At 35.4% G+C, this 23,312-nt stretch overlaps 1 protein-coding gene across 2 annotated transcripts in view; it reads right to left on the minus strand.

Annotated features, from left to right (window-relative positions):
* Nucleotides 1-23,312, minus strand: part of MTHFD2L (methylenetetrahydrofolate dehydrogenase (NADP+ dependent) 2 like) — a 141,089-nt gene that overhangs the window by 88,992 nt on the left and 28,785 nt on the right. For both annotated transcript variants that reach the window (XR_007476948.1, XM_049708985.1), the window contains exons 4-5: nucleotides 8,532-8,684; nucleotides 7,011-7,118 (exon numbers count right to left, since the gene is read on the minus strand). Coding sequence is in view for 1 of the 2 variants with exons in the window: in XM_049708985.1 (XP_049564942.1) it covers nucleotides 7,011-7,118; nucleotides 8,532-8,684 (261 nt within the window). In the remaining variant the exon portion in view is untranslated. The remainder of the gene's footprint in view (nucleotides 1-7,010; nucleotides 7,119-8,531; nucleotides 8,685-23,312) is intronic.

Below are 23,312 nucleotides of genomic sequence, written 5' to 3' on the forward strand. Positions count from 1 at the left end.
TCACAGTCAAGATATATGTTTGATTTTGTTTAACCCAGATTTTCCAGACTTATTTGACTAACTTTTGTCCCTTTTAAAAAAAAACTAAACCCATTTAGAGAAACACACTCCACAGGGTGTGGGTCATCTCAAGAGGTGAGAGGCCCCGAAATACGGGGTGGTTAGTTTTTATGGGCTGGGTAATTTCATAGGCTAATGAGTGGGAGGATTAGTCCAACTATTTTGGGGAAGGGGTGGAGATTTCCAGAAATTGGGCCACCTCCCACTTTTTGGCCTTTTTAGCTGGCCTCAGAACCATTTAAAATCTTGTGGTACACCCGTGCTCCTAAGAATACAGCTTATGAATAGCCATATTAAAACTTACATGATACTCTTGGTCTACAAATAAAGAGAATTTATTCATTCATTTATTGAACAAAGACTTTTTGGAGAGCTATTATGCTAGATGCTGGAAATAAAATGGGAAGATAAAGAGATATGGTTTTCGCTCTTGTGGAGTTAATAGTCCAGTGAGTATGATGAAAATTAAGCAGATAGTGACACAAATAAATGACAATCACAAATTGATAAATGTTGTGAAGGAAAAGTTCTTCAGTGTGTCTATGGTGGTGTGTGTGAGGGGGTGGGAGAGATTTTCAGAAGTTCTATCTGATGTACTTACTAGTTAAGTACATATATATACATATATATATGTATATATATATATACACATATATACATATATATATGTATAATAACACTGCTTGGCATTGACCTGATTTTTTTTTAAATCATCAAATCATCATTTACCATTATGGTATGAATGATTTATTTTGTACAGAGTGAACTTTTTCCTTCTAGAGATTTTAGAAATTTTTAATAACTTCAAGTAGAATATAGTTTTAGTTTTGTCTGTGAGGTGGGATTTTTTAGTTTGAAGTGAAGAACAGTGACAGAAGGTAGACAATAAAAACATTCCATTGCAATAGTACAAAAGATAGGCATAAAAAGGTATAACATTAATGTATAACTATAGCTAGAAATCATCCACTCCTTCCCACAACCAAGCTTTTTATTATAGAAAGCTCTCCTCCTTTGCAGCATTTTGCACAATTATAATGATTAATCATTCATACCTAATTGTTTGATCACTGTCTTTCCTACTAAACTGTAAGCTCAAGAGGACAGGGCAATATCTGATTTATTCATTATCATATTCCCATGCTTAGTGACAAAGAAATCAGCTCCTCTGTAAGAAGGCAGCATTACATGCCAGCAGCTCAAGAAAAAAAAAAAAAGTCTAAACGAAATGATAGATTTTAAATGTTTTACTGGAAAAATGCTGTGACCTCTTTCAATTAATGCTGTCAGCAATAATTTTCCTTCCCTTCCCAGTATCCTTAGGTCTCCTCTCCCCTTTCTGATGGTCGTGAGGCATTCTCCTCTCCTGTGATCTGACTCTTGGGCAAAAGGGGAGTCATAAGTTATACTTTTATGTAAATGCCTATAATGTTAAAATATGAAGGAGTTAGTTTATAGTGAGTACCTAGCTGCTTCTGTTCCCTCCTCCCCACTATATAGGGATTTTTTTTTTCCATAAACGGCAGTATTTTATTTTAAATCCCTAGCCTGCAGTCTTATTTTCCACAATACAGGCACACAGGAAACACTAAATAAACTGTTATTGATTCACTGACTAGTTGCATTATTACATGCCAAGCCCTGTGCTAAATTTCAGAGATACAAAAAGCCTAAGACAAAATATTTGTCATTGAGCAGTTCATATTTACTATGTCTGTGTAGAAAAGGGGACCAGGTAGACAATCAATATGCAACAGGATTAGTACTGGGATGGCAGCACATATAACATGTAAAAGTTAGATTTGCTGCACATCTTGAAAGGTGGGCTGGAGGTGAGAGGAAAGCAGGCGAGTGAGGGGAAACAGCATTCCCTGCAGAGGGAACAGGGTATGTAATGGAAAGGAGGCCTGGCAGAGATGGTGTGTTTGGGGAACAATGTGCAGTTCTATGAAGCTTCAGCATAAGGTACCAGGGGGAACTCGATGGGATGAATGGCTGAAAAGGCTGGTGGAGCAGAAATGAATATCCTAACAAGTGATGCTTTGAATAATCGGGCTTATAGACATCAGAAAAGGGATGCTTTGTGCTGATAATTATGAAAAAAAAATGCCTGGTACTTTGAGGTCATGAGGAAAGAGGGAAAATGAAAGGGGAAAAAAAAAAGATTTGGACTTCACTTTATATTTTAAATAGTGTTTAATGTTATTTTCAACAGGGCAACTAATAGTTCTAGCTGCCTGATGTGAGAATATGTGACATTTTTCCAAGTACATTGCTTTCCAGATACTAGCTGGCTGAATTTCAGAGATGTTGAAAATGAAACAGTACTCCGACTATTCAAATTAGAAAATGAGACTACAACAAGCATTTGTTCTTTTCTATTGCTTTCCACTATGCAAACTCAAAGCTGTAATTCAGTAAAGTTTAGTCAACACAGAGGCGTCATAAAACATAATACCCCCAATATCTTACCACGAGTACTTCTACCTTAGGAATAGCGGAATGGGAGGAGAAAAGACTATAAATGCCTGCCGTCCCCCTGCCCCCATTTGACAATGGTTCATTCCACAGCGGCAGCAAAAGTCCCACTCCATTCCACTGGCAACAAGACTAAGAATCTCCGTCCGGGAGGCGTGATTGCTTTGCGTGACTCCTCTCTCCTAGGTGTTCCTTTTTGTCTCCTCTCTTTGAAACTTGAGAGCACCTGGTCCAACCTGGCACTGTGTTGAGCTTAATCACACATAACCACTCATATTACACTGCACTGCCTGGAACATCCATTCCTGTGTTACTACCTGAAGGCCCCTCCTGTAGGTGAGAGAGAATGCTCCCAGGCTAGCAAAAATGTTCATTTTCACAACTGGAGCCAATTTTCACAAAGGAAAGGCATCACACTGACAAAATATCTTGTGGTTTTCCATTTAGATAGGATGTCCCCTTGAATGAAAAATACCTGATATATAGAAGTTGCAGCAGGTGGGCAGCTTGAGTGCAAAAGCTGAACACCAATGCGGAAGCTGTGCTTTGAGAAACACAGTGTCCTGAAGATGCAGTCTGTCATCTTCTGGAAACAGGGGGCCAAGTCTTCTTCACCCCTGTACCACACCCCCACCCCAGTGTTTCACAGAGAATACGCACTGAATGCCTATTACCTGAATGAAGTCAAGAATATCCCAAAGGACTCTAAGCAAAATCAGCTTAGTTGCTGACTCTTCCAAAATGCTCTTTTAAAAAGTCCCAGCAACCAATGCCACTGCAATAGTACCCCAACCTTTTAGTTAAAAGGAGGAGCATGTTGTGGTCATTTAGGGGGATCTATTTAGATGACATGCCCTATGTAAGAATATAAAATAGGCAGAAATGAATTTACTCTAAAAGAATTTGAAATAAAATCAGACTATGTATTCCTTTGGTTATAATTAATACACATAATGCCTGGTCATTATGGCACTTTGTTATCTTAAAGGAAAAAAAAAAAAAACTGTTTCAGAGAAATTGGAGAACTCTGTTTTACTCCATCAGGGTAAGCTAAACATAAAGACATTGTGCTAAAGCCAATAGTATTCAGTTTTCATTCTGAAAACTGAAAGGTTAAGTTACCTGGGTAGGTTACTACATACAAAGACATTAAAAGAATACCAGTGAATTATAGGTGATCACAATGATATTAAAACATCCTAACAAGTAGTGGGGCTCATGAGAAGAGACTCCACTGTCAATCTCTTTACGTTCCCTCAATTAACCAAGGGCTTCCCTTAGCAAATTGAATGCTTTCTTAGGGATGCTGAATTTTATTTTGTGCCACTAAATATTTATCATTTAAATCACCCATACTTGCATATCATGCCCCCTCTGTACTCTGTCCCCCCACCCTACCACCACCAAGACTATAAGCTCTTGGAAGACAGGAACTATCTCTCACTCTCTATAAAGTACACAGTGGCTTGAATGTCATGTCATCTTTAAAGCCTCCTGTGATGACATGTCCTCAGCAGAAGGTTATCTCCCTGCAGCATCCTGCTGTGTTGAGTATCAGCACTAATTCTTTACCTCAAGATTTTAGCACATTCTCAGTCCTCTAAATATTTTAAGCCCTTGAAGAATTAAAAGAAGCTCTTTCTCACAAAACAGCCGGGATCCATGTCCTAAATAATCAAGACTAAAAGCCAGCCCTGTGTAGACACATATTAATCAAGCTAAATTACAGTATCGCCATTTTTCTTCTAGTGCAATTATCTTTGGCTTTAAGACACAAATGAATCATTTGGGCTCTGAATCTTTTCTGGCAAAGAAGTACAGTGTGAGCTAAATGCTCAACATTCTGCGTGTCATCAGAACAAGTTCTATAGATATGAATTTGCCCAGTTAATCCTCCTTCATTATGTCCATAAGCTAACAATGCACATGTAGTCACTGCACATCATTACTGCTCTAGCAGACATGGACATTTGAAATATTAACTTTCCCACAGACTGCAAATCTTCAGTAAGCGGCTCTCAACAATTCATTATACTAATCATATATGTCACCATACTCCTATTAAATATGCATGAGATTAATAAACACCACCCATGTTGCGAACTATCCAACATCATTTTTAATACAATTTATTACCTTTTAGATACTGTAATTATAACGGCACCTGTATGCCACTATAACTGTAAATTTAACCACCTGGCGTTTAAGTAACTAGTACTATATCTAATTCCAATTTTGTTCAATTTCTAACATGCATTCAAGTGAAAATATTTTGTAACACAAAGTATAAAATATTTATAAAGTAAATGTGTTTTATGACATAGGACTATCTAATTTAAAATTGCATAAATAAGAGGTAAATTAACTTACTTAGACTTAGGTATTTTATAGAAAAATAATTCAAAATTGAAATTTATCAAGAAATTAGCACACAATATATTAATATCCACAAGAAAAAGTGCAATGTAAACTTTGGAATATTACGATGTCATATTTATAATCTAATATTAACTTTATAAATTCTATGTTTATGCAAATTATTACAACAAAGATTAGATTTGATCCAAATAAAAGTAAATATAAAACCTACAGAAAAAGAAAATAAAATTTCAAATGAAGGTGAAAAATACATCATTGACCTTGGATTATGTTATTCTAAACTTTTTAGTTAGTATGGCCACAGATTATTATCTAAGCATAATAATGGAAATAACAGTAATAGTCACAGTTCACATGTACCAAGGGCTTACTTAACTTACTGTGTCAGGCACTGTGAAGAGTGCTTTACATACAAGTCTCATTCAATTTTCATAATAACCCAATGAAGGAGATATTAATATTATCTGCACTTTACAAATGAGGGAAGTGGAGACTTACACAGATTAAATGACGTACCCAAGGATACAGGGCTTGGCAGGGGAGGGGTCTGACTTCAAGTCTATCCTCCTAACCAGACAGTCAGCACCCAGCTCCCAGCTTTGTACACCACTTCCTTGAATGGCCTTGGGTAAGTCACTGAAGTCTCTAAAGCTCACTTCCTTTAGCTGCAAAATGTGAATATGAATATATTCCAGAATTACTGAGAATGAAATAAGATAGTTCATGAGAAAGTGCTGTGCAATTAATAGAGCTGCATAGTGCTGCTTGTTATGTTATTGATGAAATAAGAAAATAATATGTTGAAAATGAAGAAAAAACTGCCTATTTTGGCTCTTGGTCAAAATCTTCCAACAAAAATGGTACACCTAGGTAAATTTTCCTGGTTGTTTTTCCTTGCTTAACAGAAACTGTTAAATAAAGGTAAATATGAATCAATATCTTTATTATACCCTAAGAGATAGATGAGCATTAACAGATTAAGTTAGAAGTGAATAGTTAAGCTAGAGATGCAACTTTGTAGATGGTTACCATGAAAACTATGTTGATATTACCAGGTTTGGCCTTTCAAAAAGCTCTTCAAAACTAAGGCTTTTTAAAGTTTCTTTGAGTCATTATCAGGCCCTAGTTTACTATGATCCACATACACATTTTGATTTGTTGCAATATTTAAGTCCTTAAGTCCAGGCAGGCACAAACAATTCAAACTCTAATAATTTGTAATTTTATATAAGTGGTATGTTATCATTGGGCTTCCTTTTCCTAAGGGCTTTGTGGCTTAAAAAAATATTTCATATGCATTACGTCAACCAAGATCATAAAATTAGTACAGTTGACCCTTGAACAACGCGGAGGTCTGGGACACCCACCCTCTGCACAGTCAAAAATCCTCCTGTAACTTTACAGTCAGCCCCTGGATTTATGATTCCACATCCATTGATTCAACTAACCACAGATTATATAGTACTGTAGTATGTATTTAGTGAAAAAAAAAATCTATGTATATGTGGACTTGCGCAGTTCAAACCCGTGTTGTTCAACAGTCAACTGTATTTGAAAATTTGAAATCAGGAAACTGGAATTCACCAAGGTTAATAATGGTAAAAAAAAAAAAAAAAAACACCAAACATATCTATATATTGGTGGTGTGTTTTAGGGGGGTGGTGTGTATGGGTATACAGATATCTATCAACATGTGATTTTTATGTATCTAGTATGTATCTAGCCTTTCTACCCTTCTTAATGTCTATATTTTTAATGATATAAAGGAAGTATATATAGCCAAAGGATAAAGTAGGAACAAAGGGGCCACATTTTTCCAGTAATTCTTTTATTCATTGTCAAGGTGCTCATGTCATTAGATAGGGAATAAAGGGAAATTTGCAGAAGTCCATAAATATTCTATTTTTTTTTTGCAGAAGCCCATAAATATTTGCAGAAGCCCATAAATATTTGCAGAAGCCCATAAATATTCTATGGGCTTCTTTATTTGCAGAAGCCCATAAATATTCTATGTCACATTTTCAAACACATTTATTTGATGATTGTAAGTGAGAAAACTGTAAGAGTACATAGAATCTCCAGGTTGCCCCTACCTCCTGGCCGTTCGTGCTCTCCATCAGTGTGTAAGAGCATGGCGATGGGCATCCCTGCATTCTTGGATCTTCCAGCCACAACCACATTTTTTCCAAATGTTTCAATTCCTTAAAACACAGAGTTTGGTTTAAATGAAGAATAAGCAACAAGAAGCAAAGTAAACATCTCAACAGCCAACTGCAGTATTCTTTAAAAACTTCTAATTTAATTTGAATTATTTTGTGGCTTGTCTATAATGTTCCCACATTCACTATTTATAAATATTTCTTTTTATAATTCTTGGATCTGTCATGTTCCCTCTCATTATGGCCTCATTAAAAAACCACAGACATTTTCAAGCTTCCATTAAATTAGTTTTAAACATTAAAATTCATATGAAGTGTTAGAAGAGTGGAGACAAAATATTAACTACTAATCACAAAGCAAGCAAAGTGCAAGGTCAAGATTAATTGGCAATCAAACTTGGAGCAAATCTAGGACAAAATGAAGTGGGGGAAAAAGTATTTTTCACAAAACTCATGCACTTTATTCTATAGGAGAGAAGCACTAAATTTATGGACTTAGAAAGGTCTGAAAGATAAAGCTTACAGATTTAACACACTTAATCTCTTTGGGGCATAGTATCTTCATAAGTAAAATGAAAAAATTAGAATTAAGGCTTTTCTAAGTACTAACATTCTAAGAGTATAATTCTAGGATCTGCTTGCCCTTGGAAGTTCTCTCCCTCAGTTAGAAAAGAGAAGATTAGCAGGAGGAGATGCTGCCAAAAATGTAAGAGACAGTGATGAAGGCAGGAGAACTATCGAGGGTCTTTGAGAGCATTACTGAATTTAGAGCACAATTCAAGGGCAAGTGTTTATAAAGAAAACCTAGCTCATTAGAGATGGTACAAAATGTTCGGCACATTTTTTTAAAAAATAAACTTATTTTATTTATTTGTTTATAAATTTATTTGGTTGCGTTGGATCTTCGTTGTGGTGCAGGGGCTTCTCATTGCAGTGGCTTCTCTTGTTGCGGAGCACGGGCTCTTAGAGCACGGGCTTCAGTAGTTGTGGCTCGCGGGCTATAGAGCGCAGGCTCAGTAGTTGTGGTGCACAGGCTTAGTTGCTCCACGGCATGTGGGATCTTCCCGGACCAGGGCTAGAACCCAAGTTGCCTGCATTGGCAGGCGGATTCTTAACCATTGCACCACCAAGGAAGCCCAGCATATTTTGTTTTTAAAGGTAAGGAAAAACATAATACATTTTGAAAAATGTACATGAAAATACCTTCAGCTTATAGTTTTAGAGTAGGGAGATAAACTTTCTATTTGGAAAATTCACTCCCTGAAAGGTGAAACAGCAGTTTCTTGTAACCTGGCATGTGTTCTTCATTTTATCTTATTTCAGATTATTCTTTGACTTCTGTAACTTTGTATATTCCTGTAGATTGAAGTTTAATGCTTATTTTCTTTCACTCTCTTTCAAGACAATGTGAAAATGCTCATTTTGGTACTTAGCACCCATGTCCCATAGACCAACCTGTTCGTTTGATAATTTCCCAAACAGCACTAGCAGTGGCAGGTATGAGAGAATGCTGATCCAGGCATAGTCTTCCAATGTTAATAATATGAAATCCATCTACGTCTTTTTCCGGGGCAATTCCATTGCATACTGTCCGCTCATCCACATGGTCTGAAAAGTAAATAAAATTGATTTAGTTTTACAATTGTTATCTATTTGCAAGTCTGGAAAATTAAATTGGAGGGCCTACAGTTACATCACTTATGGTTCAGCTTTAGTTAAGATATAAAATCATTACTCTATTCCTTTTATTGCTATGAAAATAGTAAGCCAAACTGCTCTTGACCAATGGCTGTAATTAACTGCTGTAAGAGTATATGCAAGTACAGGGCCAGAAGTGGCTGGCCTGGTAAAAGGGAAAAATCTGTGAAATCAGACAATACCAATGAGATCTGGGAACAGTCAGATGATAAGGCTTTGCTTCTATAAGTTTGCATATTTAAATGTATGTTTTTCCTATACAAGATAGTTCCACGAATAGGCTTCTGTTGAATATTGTTAGCATTACAGATTAAAAGGGCTTTGTTAGCATTAAAAATAGCCATGACATCATTAATGCCTAGCTTCCTCCCAAATGACATAATAGAAAAGCAAACACACACACACACACACACACACACACACACACACACACGTACCACACACATCATTTCCCTGAAGCATTATTACATTGAAATCCAAAATATCATTATGGTTTCCTTTATGAAAGGAAAAGAACATAACTTGAGTAATGAACTAATCAAATGAGATATGAGATGCCAATCACCTCATTTTGAAAAGTAATAAGTATAGAAATATAAAATAGGCTCTTAATACTACTCTATGCAGAGCAGCTTAGGGTATCCTAAATCCAACAATTAACCCACATTCCTAAAATACTAAAATAAAGGTATATTTGCTACAGAAAAGTTTCCTTATGTATTACACAATGAATGCCATTTAGAAATAATTTTTTAAAACATTATCAAAGCCCAAGTTCAAACAGTTTTCAAAAGAGACATGTCTTATGTCTCAGATATTTTATATCCTAAAAGTGACACTACTGCCATCTTACTTTAAATAGATCCAATTTGCCATTACTAGGCTACCAAATCATTTACATATATAAAAGTCATAAGATGAATCATATTCAGTTAGAAATTGGGTCTTTGGAATATCTCTCCAATGACTAGTTTGTCACTTTCAATAATTGTATTCATTCTATAATGTCCTACCAGAGTAAGCCTCCATCTGTTTTCTCTGAAGATAGAACATGATTATACAAGTTCTAGCAAAATTTTTTTTTAGAATTACATATTTAACTTACTATTTGAGGACAAAAATAGTGGTTCCTTTTTAAATCTGGTTGATTATGATGATGATGATGGTGATGATTCAGTTTTTAGACACCTACCACTCATGCAGACGCTTCATGCCATGGATATTTCTTACAACAAAATCAAAAGCTTTGTAAATAAAAAAAGAAATAACTGTAATTGAACACTCCATTATTGAGTTATGGCTTAAATTAGTTCATTTCTAAATTCAAAATTGGCTACTGTATGTATGGGCCAATAATGTATGGAAAGAATTCAACAAAGGTTCTTTTGTAGATTTTGAGAGCCATCCTCTTACCAAATAAGTCTGAACTATACTGAATTTCGCAGTCTACTGGTCTGTGCTGTTTTACTCACTAAAAATAACATTAACTTGTAATGAACAATTCATCTCACACAATAGCTGAAATACTCAGGAAGAAATGTAAGCATCTGAAAATTTGGGGGCAAGCACTAGAAACTGGCAACTATAGACCTGTCCTCTAACGTATTTCTTAAAACTTCAACCCAGATCTTCATTTCAGAACAATTTTATCTTAAGTTAATTAAGTAATTTTTGTTTAAAAGACAGATATGTGGACATATAAAAGGTGTGATGTAGTGAACACATGAAAACTGATTATTAACGTGCTTACTATTTAATCTAAAAGGAAAAAACCTATATGAGTAGATTAAAAATGTTAGGATCATAAAAATCAAGGACACCAATTCATACATCACTTTTATGTAACTCTATGTTATCTCAGGAGTGGATTAAATCTCACATACATCCTTTGCCAGGAAGATGTACCTTTCATTATGTAATCTACAGTGTATGGAAATAATAGGAGTTAGTATGTCTTACATTCAAAGAGTGCTTTATAATGTTCATGTTACCATCACATAGGTTTCCCCTTTGGTCTTCATAGTTACTGAGGGCTAAGATAGAAAAGGTATTATCTTCATTTTAAAGATGAAACTGAAAGATTTTGAGACTCAGCCAATCTCAAACTACTACTTAGAAGAGGGATCCAGAATTAAAATCCACATCTGTTTGTCCTAAAACCAGTTTTTCTTTCTGTGTTATATAGAAATCATAAATATTAATCAATCTTAAATACCACTCAACAATTAATATCAGCAAGGGCCCCTGCCTCTTCTTCTCAAGACATTTTGATCATCCTAAAATATCCCAAGGAAAGCATTGTTTCTTCTAGACCTCCAAAAACAACAGTATTTTTGGATTAACTAACATGTATCTAAATACATGCAAAACAGCATCAAACATTTTATAGCACCTTTTGTTAAATGAGTAAGAGAAATAAATATATTTCATGCTTTTAACTGACTGCTACTGAAAGTCCCCTGATGTCTCATCCCTGGGGCCCATGACTTGAAAAGAAGAAACAATCATGAGCCTCAAAAGCATTAATTTTTTTACAATGGTTATAAAACATTTTTGATTCATAGAATACATTGGCAAACAACTAACCACTTAATACCTTACCCAAATGAACGGGAAAACTGGCATTATTCACTTTGTGAGTGTGTGTTTTTCCCATCTATTTAATATTATGAGAAGTCATTAAATCATGCCAGGAAAAAAAATCATCAAATTGAATTCATAATAATGCAATAGAACAGCTCAGGGAACGTCTTTAGGTACCACACTTTAGAACTACAACGTTGAATATATATTTCTGTGATTTATTTATAATATGTTTAATTGTCTTTGGATAAGTAACAACAACAACAACAAAAAGAAAACAAACAAATTACTGGTTTATTTTCCATCCAAGGATTTTCACGTTACTGTTCAAAAGTACCTCTTTCCACTTCCCCAATGCCTGTTGGGTAAGGGCAAGCTCATGAGCAAATATGTTCTTTAGCTTGATTATATCTTTTGTCCTATACTTCCCTCCCTCCAAGTGCCCCATCCCTTTCCCTACCATCATTATGACACATCCTTACCTCAATTCACACCTATCTGTCCCATTCCCAAGCCCTTAACATTAATTTTTGCATTTCTACGTTCTTGCTCATGATTATTTTTCCATTACTAATTCCTTCCTCCCTGTTGTTTCACATCCTATTTATTCTTCAATATATTGATCCCTTCTCAGCTGTTCCCTCATCACAAAGTGAAATGATAATTTTTATCTCTTCTGGTCCCCATAGAACTACTGTAAAAAGCACTTACCACATTACTTCAGTTAGTTGATCACGTTGGTTAAGTATCTCTCTTACTTACGAGTGTGAGCCTTTTAGGGCACAGACTTTGTCTTATTAAACTGATTCACCCATAGCCTTCTCCAACTCAGTTGATGGCAATTCCATCCTTCTGTGTTATACAGAAATCATCCTTACTTGCCAGAAAAACGTGGAGACATTCTGAACACCTCACTTTCTTTCACACGCAACATCCAATCAATTGAAAAATCTTTTGGTTCTTCCTTCATAACATATCTAGCCCTTCACTATCCTCACCATGTCCACTCTGGTTTGAGTGGCCATTATCTCTCCTGTGAACTCTTGCAACAACTAATTCTCCTAGCTAATTATTTGCTTCTATGTTTGTATCCATATAATCTATTCACAAAATAGCAGAGGTTATTTTTTTCCCACATCTTTATTGGTGTATAATTGCTTTACAATGTTGTGTTAGTTTCTGCTGTACAACAAAGTGAATCAGCTATATGTATACACATATCCCCATATCTCCTCCCTCTTGAGCCTCCCTCCCACCCTCCCTATTCCATCCCTCTGGGTCATCACAAAGCATCGAGTTGATCTCCCTGTGCTCTGCAGCAGCTTCCCACTAGCCATCCATTTTACAGCTGGTAGTGTATATATGTCCATGCCACTCTCTCACCTCATCCCAGCTTCCCCTTCCCCGCTCCCCCCGCCCATGTCTTCAAGTCTGTGTTCTCTACGTCTGTGTCTTTATTCCTGTCCTGCCACTAGGTTCATCAGTACCACTTTTTTAGATTCCATATATATGCATCAGCATACGGTATTTGTTTTTCTCTTTCTGACTTACTTCACTCTGTATGACATAAGCTAGGTCCATCCAACTCACTACAAATAACTCAATTTCATTCCTTTTTATGGCTGAATAATATTCCATCGAATATGTGTACCACATCTTCTTTATCCATACATCTGTTGATGGACATTTAGGTTGATTCCATGTCCTGGCTATTGTAAACAGTGCTGCAATGAACATTGGGGTACACGTCTCTTTTTGAATTATGGTTTTCTCAGGGTATATGCCCAGTAGTGGAATTGCTGGGTCATATGGTAGTTCTATTTTTAGGGTTGTTTTTTTTTGTGTGTGTGGTACGCGGGCCTCTCACTGTTGTGGCCTCTCCCGTTGCGGAGCACAGGCTCCGGATGCGCAGGCTCAGTGGCCATGGCTCACGGGCCCAGCCGCTCCGCGGCATGTGGGATCCTCCCAGACCGGGGCACAAACCCGCGTCCCCTGCATCGGCAGGTGGACTCTCAACCACTGCGCCACCAGGGAAGCCCAATTTTTAGTTTTTTAAGGAACCTCCATACTGTTCTCAAATGCATGTCTGCTTACACCACTCTTTTCCTGAAAACCCTGCTCTTCTTGCTATTCCTCTAACATATCAGGTATTTCCCACCTTGGTTATTGCTCTTGTGTCTGCCTGGAGGCTTTTCAAAAAAACCTGCCACTTTGGCTAAATCCCTCTCTTCTTTGAAATCTTTGCTTAATTTCCACATTCTCTGTAAGGACTATTTCGACCACATTATTTTAAAATGTAAGTTCCATGTCTGATAATGTTGAAGTTGTTTACATTGGACCAAACTTCTCACAGGAAACAACTGTAAACATTGGAGAAATTATATTAAAATAGAAGTATCAAGGATGTATCATACAATACAGAGAATATAGCCAATATTTTGTAATAACTGTAAATGGAATGTAAAATTTTTAAATTAAAAAATAAAAACACAGCTATCTGACACTGGAGAGTTACTAGAAGCAGAGAGATTTGGAAGAGAATGGACATTTGAAAGGAATATCACTGTAAGTGTTTCCATTTTGGAGGTTTTTCTAGACAAAGGACAGTTAGAATTTGGATAGAAATCTGCAGTCTTACTTGCTTGAGGAATCAAAGGACAAAGTTTGGGGCTACTACAGAAACTGGAAATTGAAGGGATATACCCAGGAAAAGAGAAAACCACAGAGGGGAGACTCAACTTGTGTCTATAAATTCTTCCCAAATCTCTGACTGACCCCTGAACAACACACACAAGAGGCAAACTCCAAGCAGCCCATCTAACACTAAGAGAACTAAACAGAATGCAGTTGTGGCTCACCAAGGGCAAAGCAAAGCTTGAAGTCCTCAATATGACACATTCACACACACAAAAAAAATTTACAGTTAACATTATACTTAATAATGGAATACTGAACCTTTTGTCCAAGATCAGAAGGTGGCAAGGGTGTCCACCCCCACCATTTCTATTCAGCATTTTATTGGAGATCCTAGCTGGTGTAATAAGGAAAATAAAGAGTTCTAAAGATCAGAAAGGAAGAAGTAAAACTCTCTAGCCACTCTAATGGTTGTTTATGCAGAATATTCTAAAGAATATACAAAACAACAAAACAAAAAATAAATAAAGTGAATTTAGCAAGATCACAGAATACCAAGTCAATATACAAAAGAAATCAATTGTATTTCCGTATAGAAGCAGCAAATACTAAAAAATGAAATTTAAATAATTCTATTTACAAAAACTCACAGATCAGAAAATTCTTAGGAGTAAATTTTAAAATTGGGGGCATGATTTTTATAATGAAAACTACAAAATGTTGCTGACAGATGACCTAAATAAATGGAGGGTGTACCATATTCATGGATTGGAAGACTCAATAATATTAAGATGTCAATTCTTCCAATTTGACCTATAGATTCAATGTAATCTCAACCACAGTCCTATGAGGTATTTTTGGTAGAAGTTGACAAACTGATTCTAAAATTTGTATGGCTATGCAAAGGACTTAGAATATCTAAAGAAATCTTGAAAATGAGCAAAAAGGACTTACAATACTTGACTTTAAGACTTGCTACAAAGCTACAGTAATCAAGACAGTGTAGTGCTAGTGTAGGGATAGACAAGTAGATCAATGGAACAGAATAGAAAGCCCAACTTTAGACTAACACTTATACAGTTATTTGACTTTTTACAAAGTTGCCAAAAGCAATTCAATGGGAAAAAGAAAGTCTTTTCAGCAATTAATACTTGAACAATTTGATAGCCATATAGAAAAAAACCAAACTGAGCCACAATCCCTACTTCATACTGTGAAGGAGAAAATTTGCCACACAAAAATGTGTCTCTTTGGCATGGATTTCATTTTACCTCCCCCTTAGCTGCCTAAAGAATTTAGATAAAAGAACTGTTCCCAGAATAGAGATATCACCAGAGATAATCTGCAAAGAATATGGGCTAGGTTGCTGGGGGAAACTCTAGGCAGGACCTAGAAATCAGAATCCACTCTGTGCCCCACTATCTCTTCATGGTCCAGCAAATATTTGTCTACTAAACATTTGCTTTTCCATCTCCAGGTGAATTGCCTGCCCCCGCTTTGAAGTCCGAAGCCTAGCTGCTAAGAGAAGATGGGGAATGTAAGGAAAAATGTGCATGTTTGGAGTACTTTATTTGTCTGTCACAGAAAAAAGCAGATCTAAAATAGGGATTAACAGAATTTTAAAAATTTCAGAAGGGCTGGGAAGGGCTCTCTGAGCCAGTGGCATTTAAGCTAAGACATGAAGGTTGGGAAGAAGTCAGCCCCCATATGTTTGAAAGATAACCAATGTAGTTAAGAGGTCAAAGGCTAAACCCTATTCAAGTGATAAAATGTGCATTATTCTAGTATGTCCTTTGTATAATAAATACTGTAAAATAAAAATATAACATCCCTGAACATCCCCTGAACATCCCAATCCTCTTTACCATGCTCTACTTTTTCTTTTTTCCCATAGCATATCAACTTCTAATAGATATACAGTAATTACTTACTTATTGTGTTTATTTTTTGTTGTCTGTCTCTCCTACTACTCAGCAAGGGCAGAACTTTCTGTCTTCTTTTTTTTTTTCATTGATGTATTCCTAGCACAAAGCACAGTGCTTGGAAATTTGTTGAATAAATGACTACAATTACCCTTGATTTATAAATGAAGAAGCTGAGACAAATTAGTGGAAACCTGCAGACAATTAGAATAGACTAATATGAGGAAAAGATGTCTGATCTTTCTACAACCTCTGACATCCATCTTTTTCAAATACAATGAAAACCAAAATGGATTTCATTAAAATTTTGATTTGTCAATAGCTGCATCTACATTATTAGATATTTGGCACTATTATATCCTCCGATATAAATTTAATGTAAAAGATTCATGTCTGTTTGTTTTTCATTTATTTCTTCCTTTCAAGACTTGAAAAATAAGAAATCTCAGGCAAAGCTTTATGCTGATACATTAAAGTCCACACTCTGAACAAGTGTAGACAAGGCCTCTGAAAATTCACTCATTTATTCACTCAATAAATATTTATGTATTTATAATATTTAAATATTTATTGTCTACCATGTGCTTTGCACTGTTCTAAGGGTTTAGGATATATAAGCTAACCAAACAAACAAAACTATTAACCTCTGGAGCTTACATTCTAAAGAAATAAAGATCTGCCTAATCAAATTATTTAGCTGCAGCCTCTTAATGAGTTAATTATTTTCTAGGAGTAAATGAGAGATATACTTTTGGAAGCTGTGTTCACTGTTCTCAACTCAATACATAAGTTACACCCTCTGGGTTCTACATCAATGTTTCAAGACAGAAAATACTTATCAGGTCTTACCACTTACCCAATATCATTTTAGAACTGTTTCATCATCAAGGACAAAAAGGGAATGGGAAGTGACTATTATCTCACTGTATTACTCTACCCCCAAACCTGAGAAAATAGAGCTTGGAGGTGGAGTGGGAGGTGTTCTCTAGGTCAGAAAGGGGTGGATCTGGCCCTTTACCCTTCCTTAGCCTCTTTCTCCTATAGCCACGAAACTACAAGGACATCCCTAGGCAGGCTTACTTCATAGGCTATTAAAAAAAGTTAATGAAGTGCGAACTTACACATCACGCGAAGGTTGCTACCTTTGGCCCTTAGAGTTTCTTGAGTCATATGAAAAGTACATGGAGATCCAAAAATTGCCTTATTTTTCAGAAGTAGTGTTGAAGACACCCTGTTTATTAAGCCCTTGGATTCCCAGACACTATACACTGTGACTTCTGTCAAATACATTGTACTAAACTTGAAGCAGTGTCTATTCCATAGAGGAAACAGTTGGATAAGTGAGCATGTCTATTCTGATGAGCTTCTTTTACACAAAAGGGAAAAGAAGAGATGCTGTGTTTTAGGGACTTGCTTGCAAACTTCTCAAGGACAGTGAGTCTCAAATTGTTTTCTAACTACCCCTTTCCCCTAGTGACTATCACAGACACATATATAGGAATAGATTGGATTCTAGGTAAATATTTTTTGAACTGGTAAATGAACAAAGAGCGTCAGAGAGCAGTAATACAAATACTTCTCTTGAAAGACTTTCTACAAAGAAATACACAGATGTTTCAAAGGGCCTTTTGATTTTGGTAAATTCTTTATCAAAGCTGAACGCACTCAAAAATACATGAAGATATAATGATAAAGAAAAGAGAAAAATATGAAAAAGAAAAGAAGTAACTATTGTTGATCCAAGAAATTCCAGATTTTGAAGATACTTTGAAAAGTAAATAATCTCAAGTTACATGATATAGTATGTTTATGATAGCAACTGCTCAAAAAGACGTAATTATATAGATCTGAGTGACTAAAATAACTCTTGGGATGGTTTCCATCTGGAAATGAATAGGAAGAGACACATATGGCTACAGGGACCTACCAATCCCACTGATAGGTAAATCATATCAAAATGATTTACTCAGCTTTCAGTATAAATCATTAAACTTTTTTTTTTTTAAAATCACTGCTTGCCTGATGCTGCCATCATGTGGTTTTCATAAACCACAGCAGAATTTTCCATTTTGTTCCCCCACATCCCCACATAAATTCTCTGATAGAAATGTTACCTATGAGAAAATTTTTTTAAGTAGATAAATGATATTGTGGGGATGCCTTTGTATCTATGTTAACACTAAAATCATGTTAGAAAGGATTTGAATAAAATATTGTTTAAAATCTGGACCTTTTTCTCTGCATAAACCCTAAATGCATAAATTGGTTGAATGGATTGTGACACAATCTCAATATTAGTCCAAGCACAATCGAATTTTAAATTATTAGTTATTTTTCATAATAAGCTATATATATGCAAATCCACCACCCCAAACAAAAGTTATGGACTTGACAATAGTCTATATTTAATCATATATTTCGCCCAGGAACCCACCTCATTTCCTGCTCCAGCCTTAGGTAAACTTCATCCTGCATCCTGTGCTTATCATTCCCTTGACTTCCTTTCCATATAGTTTTATTGCATTTATTTGTATTCCTAATAGATTTTTTTAAACAGCTTTATTTAAGAATATTTGAATATAATAGACTGCATGTATTTAAAGTGTACAATTTGATAGGCTTTGACATATGTATATACTTGTGAAACCATCACCACAATCAACATAATGAACATATACACCACCCTGAAAAGTTTCCACAGGCCCCTTTTCCTCATCCCTTCCTCTCTCCCTTTCCTGTCCCCTCACCTCCAACTACTTGTAACCACTTGCTATGGGCTGAATTGTGTCCCCCCAAAATTCATATGTTGAATCCCCCAACCCCTAATGTAATGATATGTAATTAGGTTTACATGAAGTCATCAGGGTGGGGCCCTCATGATGGGATTAGTGCCCTTATAAGAAGAGACACCAGAGAGCTTGCTCTCTTTGCCATGTGCAGACACAGAAAGAAGGGGTTGTCTGTCTGAAAGCCAGGAAGAAAGCTCTCACCAACCCGACCATGCTGGCACCCTGATCTCAGACAGGCTCCAGAACTGTGAGAAAATAAATTTTTGTTATTTAAGGCAGCCAGTCTATGATATTTTGGTATAGCAGCCCAAGCAGACTAATAACCACTGATCTGCTTTCTGTCGCTATACATCGGTTTGTATTACATAAAATTTTACATAAATAGAATCACAGAGTACGTACTCTTATTTGTATGGATAATTTCACTCAGCATAATTATCTTGATATTCACCCAAGCTGGAGTTCGCATCAATATTTCATTCCTTTTTTTACTGCTGGGTAATAGTCCATTGTATAGATAAACCACAGTTAATATCTATTCACCTGTTGATGCCTATTTGAGTTGTTTATAGCTTTTGGCTATTGCAAATCATACTTCTATGAACATGCATATACAAGTCTTTATATTGACACATATATCTTTTTTCTTTAAGTAAATACATAGACATGGAATGGATGGACCATATAATAAATATATATATGTAAATTTTTAGGACACTGCCAAACTATTTTTCAAAGTGCACCATTTTGCATTCCTACCGGCAACACATCCTCACCAATATATGGTATTGTCAGTTGTAGTTCTAATATCAGCCACTCTAATAGGTGTGTAGTAGTATCTTATTATAGTTTCCATTCGAGTTTCTCTAATGACTACAGATGTTGAGTATCTACTTATGTCCTTATTTATCATTTGTATTTCTTCTTTGGTTAAGTATCTGTTCAAATCTTTTAATGATTTTTGGTATTTATCTTGTTTGGTGTTCTTTATGGTTTGGTGTCTGTTATTAATTTTGAAAAGTTTTAGCCATTATTACTTCAAATATCTCTTCTGCCCTGTTCTCTCTTCTCCTGGTATTCCAACTGTGTGTATGTTATACCTTTTGAAAATGTCCTATAGTTCTTGGAAGTTTTCTTCTGTCTTTTTTGTTTTCCTCTCTGCATTTCAATTTGAGAAGTTTCTACTTATATATTCTCAAGCTTACTGATTCTTTTCTTGGCCATGTCCAGTCTACAATTGAGACCATCAATGTAATTTCCATTTTTGTTAAAGTGTTTTTGATTTCAGCATTTTTTGAATCTTTCTTAGAGTTTCCATCTCTCTGCTTTCATTACCCATCTGTTCTTGCATATTGTCTACTTTTTCCACCAGAGCCCTTAATATATTAATCATAGTTATCTTAAATTTCCTAATAACTCCAAAATCTGTGTCAGATATGAATCTGGTTCTGATGCTTTTTGGTTTCTTCAGACTGTTTTTCTTTGCCTTTTGGCATGTCTTGTCATTTTTTTGTTGAAAGCTACATCCAAGACTAGGGCCCCCAGGAGTTTCTCATTCTTATGCTAGTACACATTTTACTTCCAGAAATTCATCAAAATTCCCAGTTACGTTGTTTCCATCAGTTTATGGTTCCAGTAGCTTCTGTACAGGTAAATAGATCTTGGTTGCAACTTTCTGGATTTTCTTATCTCTCCAGATTTTGGTATGGTGGTTTGCCCTGCAACCTCAGTTCTCTGATGGGTCAAGAAAGTATTGATTTTGTTCGTTCAGTTTTTTCTTGCTTTAAGGACAAGAGGATTTATGTTATTCTGGCTAGAGTTGGGCTTTGTTTAATTGGGTTGTTTTCATTTTCTTGATCTTGATTTTTGAGAGCGCTTCATATATTCCACATATACATATGTTATCAAATATATGCTCTGCAAATATTTTCTTGTCTGCCTTATCTTCTCATTCTTTTAATAGTATCTTTTGAAGAGCAGAAGTTGTATTTTATTTTTTTTAACATCTTTATTGAAGTATAATGCCTTTACAATGGTGTGTTAGTTTCTGCTTTATAACAAAGTGAATCAGCTATATATATACATATATCCCCATATCCCCTCCCTCTTGCGTCTCCCTCCCACCTTCCCTATCCCACCCCTCTAGGTGGTCACAAAGCACCCAGCTGATCTCCCTATGCTATGCGGCTGCTTCCCACTAGCTATTTTACATTTGGTAGTGTACATATGTCCATGCCACTCTCTCACTTCTTCCCAGCTTACCCTTCCCCCTCCCCATGTCCTCAAGACCGTTCTCTACCTCTGTGTCTTTATTGCTATCCTGCCCCTAGGTTCTTCAGAACCTTTTTTTTTTTTTAGATTCCATATATATATGTTAGCATACAGTATTTGTTTTTCTCCTTCTGACTTACTTCACTCTGTGTAATAGTTTCTAGGTCCATCCACCTCACTACAAATAACTCAATTTCATTTCTTTTTATGGTTGAGTAATATTCCATTGTATATATGTGCCATATCTTCTTTAGTCATTCATCTGTCAATGGATGCTTAGGTTGCTTCCATGTCCTGGCTATTGTAAATAGTGCTGCAATGAACATTGTGGTACATGACTCTTTTTGAGCTATCGTTTTCTCAGCATATATGCCCAGTAGTGGGATTGCTGTGTCATGTGGTTTTAAATTTTGATGAAATCTAATTTATCAAGCTCTTGTTTCATATCCATATGCAATCCAATTGTTCCAGCACCATTATTGAAAAGCACATCATTTCTGCACTAATTTGTCTTTCCACCTTTGTCAAAAATTACTTGTTAATATAGGTGTGGATCTATTTGTGGACTTCCAATTTTTGCCCATTGATGTTTCTCTATCCTGATTCCAATATCATTCTGTCTTGATTACTGTAGCTTTATAATTAGTCTTTTTAACAAATTTTAATTGAGGTATAAATGACATATAACATTATATTAGTTTTAGATGTACAACATAATGATTCAATATTTACATATATTACAAAATAATCACCACAATAAGTCTAGTTAACATCCCTCACCACATATAGTCACAATTTTTTTTTCTTATGATGAGGACTTTTAAGATGTACTTTCTTAAGAACTTTCAAATATGCCATACAGTATTATTAATCTTAGTCACTGTGCTGTGCATTACATTGCCATGACATTTATTTGATAACTGAAAGTTTGTATCCTTTGATTTTGAGACGTTTGATTAGTCTTAAAATCAGGAAGTATTACTCTTTCAACAATATTACTCATTTTCAAAGCCGTTTTAATTATTCTAGGTACTTTGCATTTCTATAGGAATTTGACAATCAGTTTATCAACTGCTACAAAAAAGTATGCTGGGATTTTAATTGGGACCGCCTTGAATCTACAAATTAATTTGAAGATAACTGACATCTTAACAATATTTAGTCTTCCAACCCATGAACATAATATATTGATTTATTTAGGTCTTCTTTAACTTCTCTCAGGAATGTTCTGTAGCTTTCAATGCACAGGTTCTCACATCTTTTGTCAAATTTATGCCTGATGATTTCACATTTTTGATGCTATTTTAAATGTCTCTTTTCATCTTAGTATCTGATATTTGATGCTAATACATAGAATGGAGATTGATATTTGCATATTAATCTTGTATCTTCCAACCTTGTTAAACTCATTTATTAGTATTAGTAGCTTTTTATTTTTCTAGATTCCATTGGATTTTCTACATAGACAATCATGTTATCTGCTTTTTATTTTCTTTTCCTTGCCTTGCCTTCTGTGTTGGTTAGAATCTCCAAGAATAGACATGATAAGAATGGACATTCTTGATTTCTTCCTGATCATAAGAGGAAAATATTGTCTTTCATAATGAACTATGATGTTATCTGTGAATTTTTTATATGTGTCCCTTATCAGCTTGAGGAAGTTCCCTTTTATTATTATTAGTTATATGACAGCTTTTTATCAGGAATCAATGAATTTTACCAAAAAATTAATCTATTTATTGAGATAATCATATGATTTTCCATTTTTAGTTTGTTAATGTGGTGAAATACATTGTTTGATTTTCTAATGTTAAACCAATGTTGCATTCCTGTAATAAAAGTCATGATGAATTTTGGTCATGATGAATGATACTTTTTACATATTGTTGGATTTTATTTGTTAAATTTTGTTAATACCTTTTTCATTTATGTTCATGAAAGATTCTGTTCTGTGGTTTTCCTTTCTTGTAATGTCTTTGCCTGTTTTTTGGTATCAGAGTAATGGTGGTCTCATATAATGACTTAGGAAGTATTTCCTCCTCTTTAATATTATTTTTTCTTTAAATATTTGGTAGACTTCACTAGTAAAGCCATCTGAACATGGAGCTTTCTTTGTGGAATAGGTTTTCACTACAAAGTCAATTTTTTAATAAGAGTTATTCAGGTTATCTATTTCTTTTCTTTCTTTCTTTTTTTTTTTTTTGTGGTACGCAGGCCTCTCACTGTTGTGGCTTCTCCCGTAGCAGAACACAGGCTCCGGATGCATAAGCTCAGCGGCCATGGCTCACGGGCCTAGCTGCTCCGCGGCATGTGGGATCTTCCCAGACCGGGGCACGAAC

This window comes from Orcinus orca, chromosome 4, assembly GCF_937001465.1.
Source record: "Orcinus orca chromosome 4, mOrcOrc1.1, whole genome shotgun sequence".
NCBI lineage: Eukaryota > Metazoa > Chordata > Mammalia > Artiodactyla > Delphinidae > Orcinus > Orcinus orca.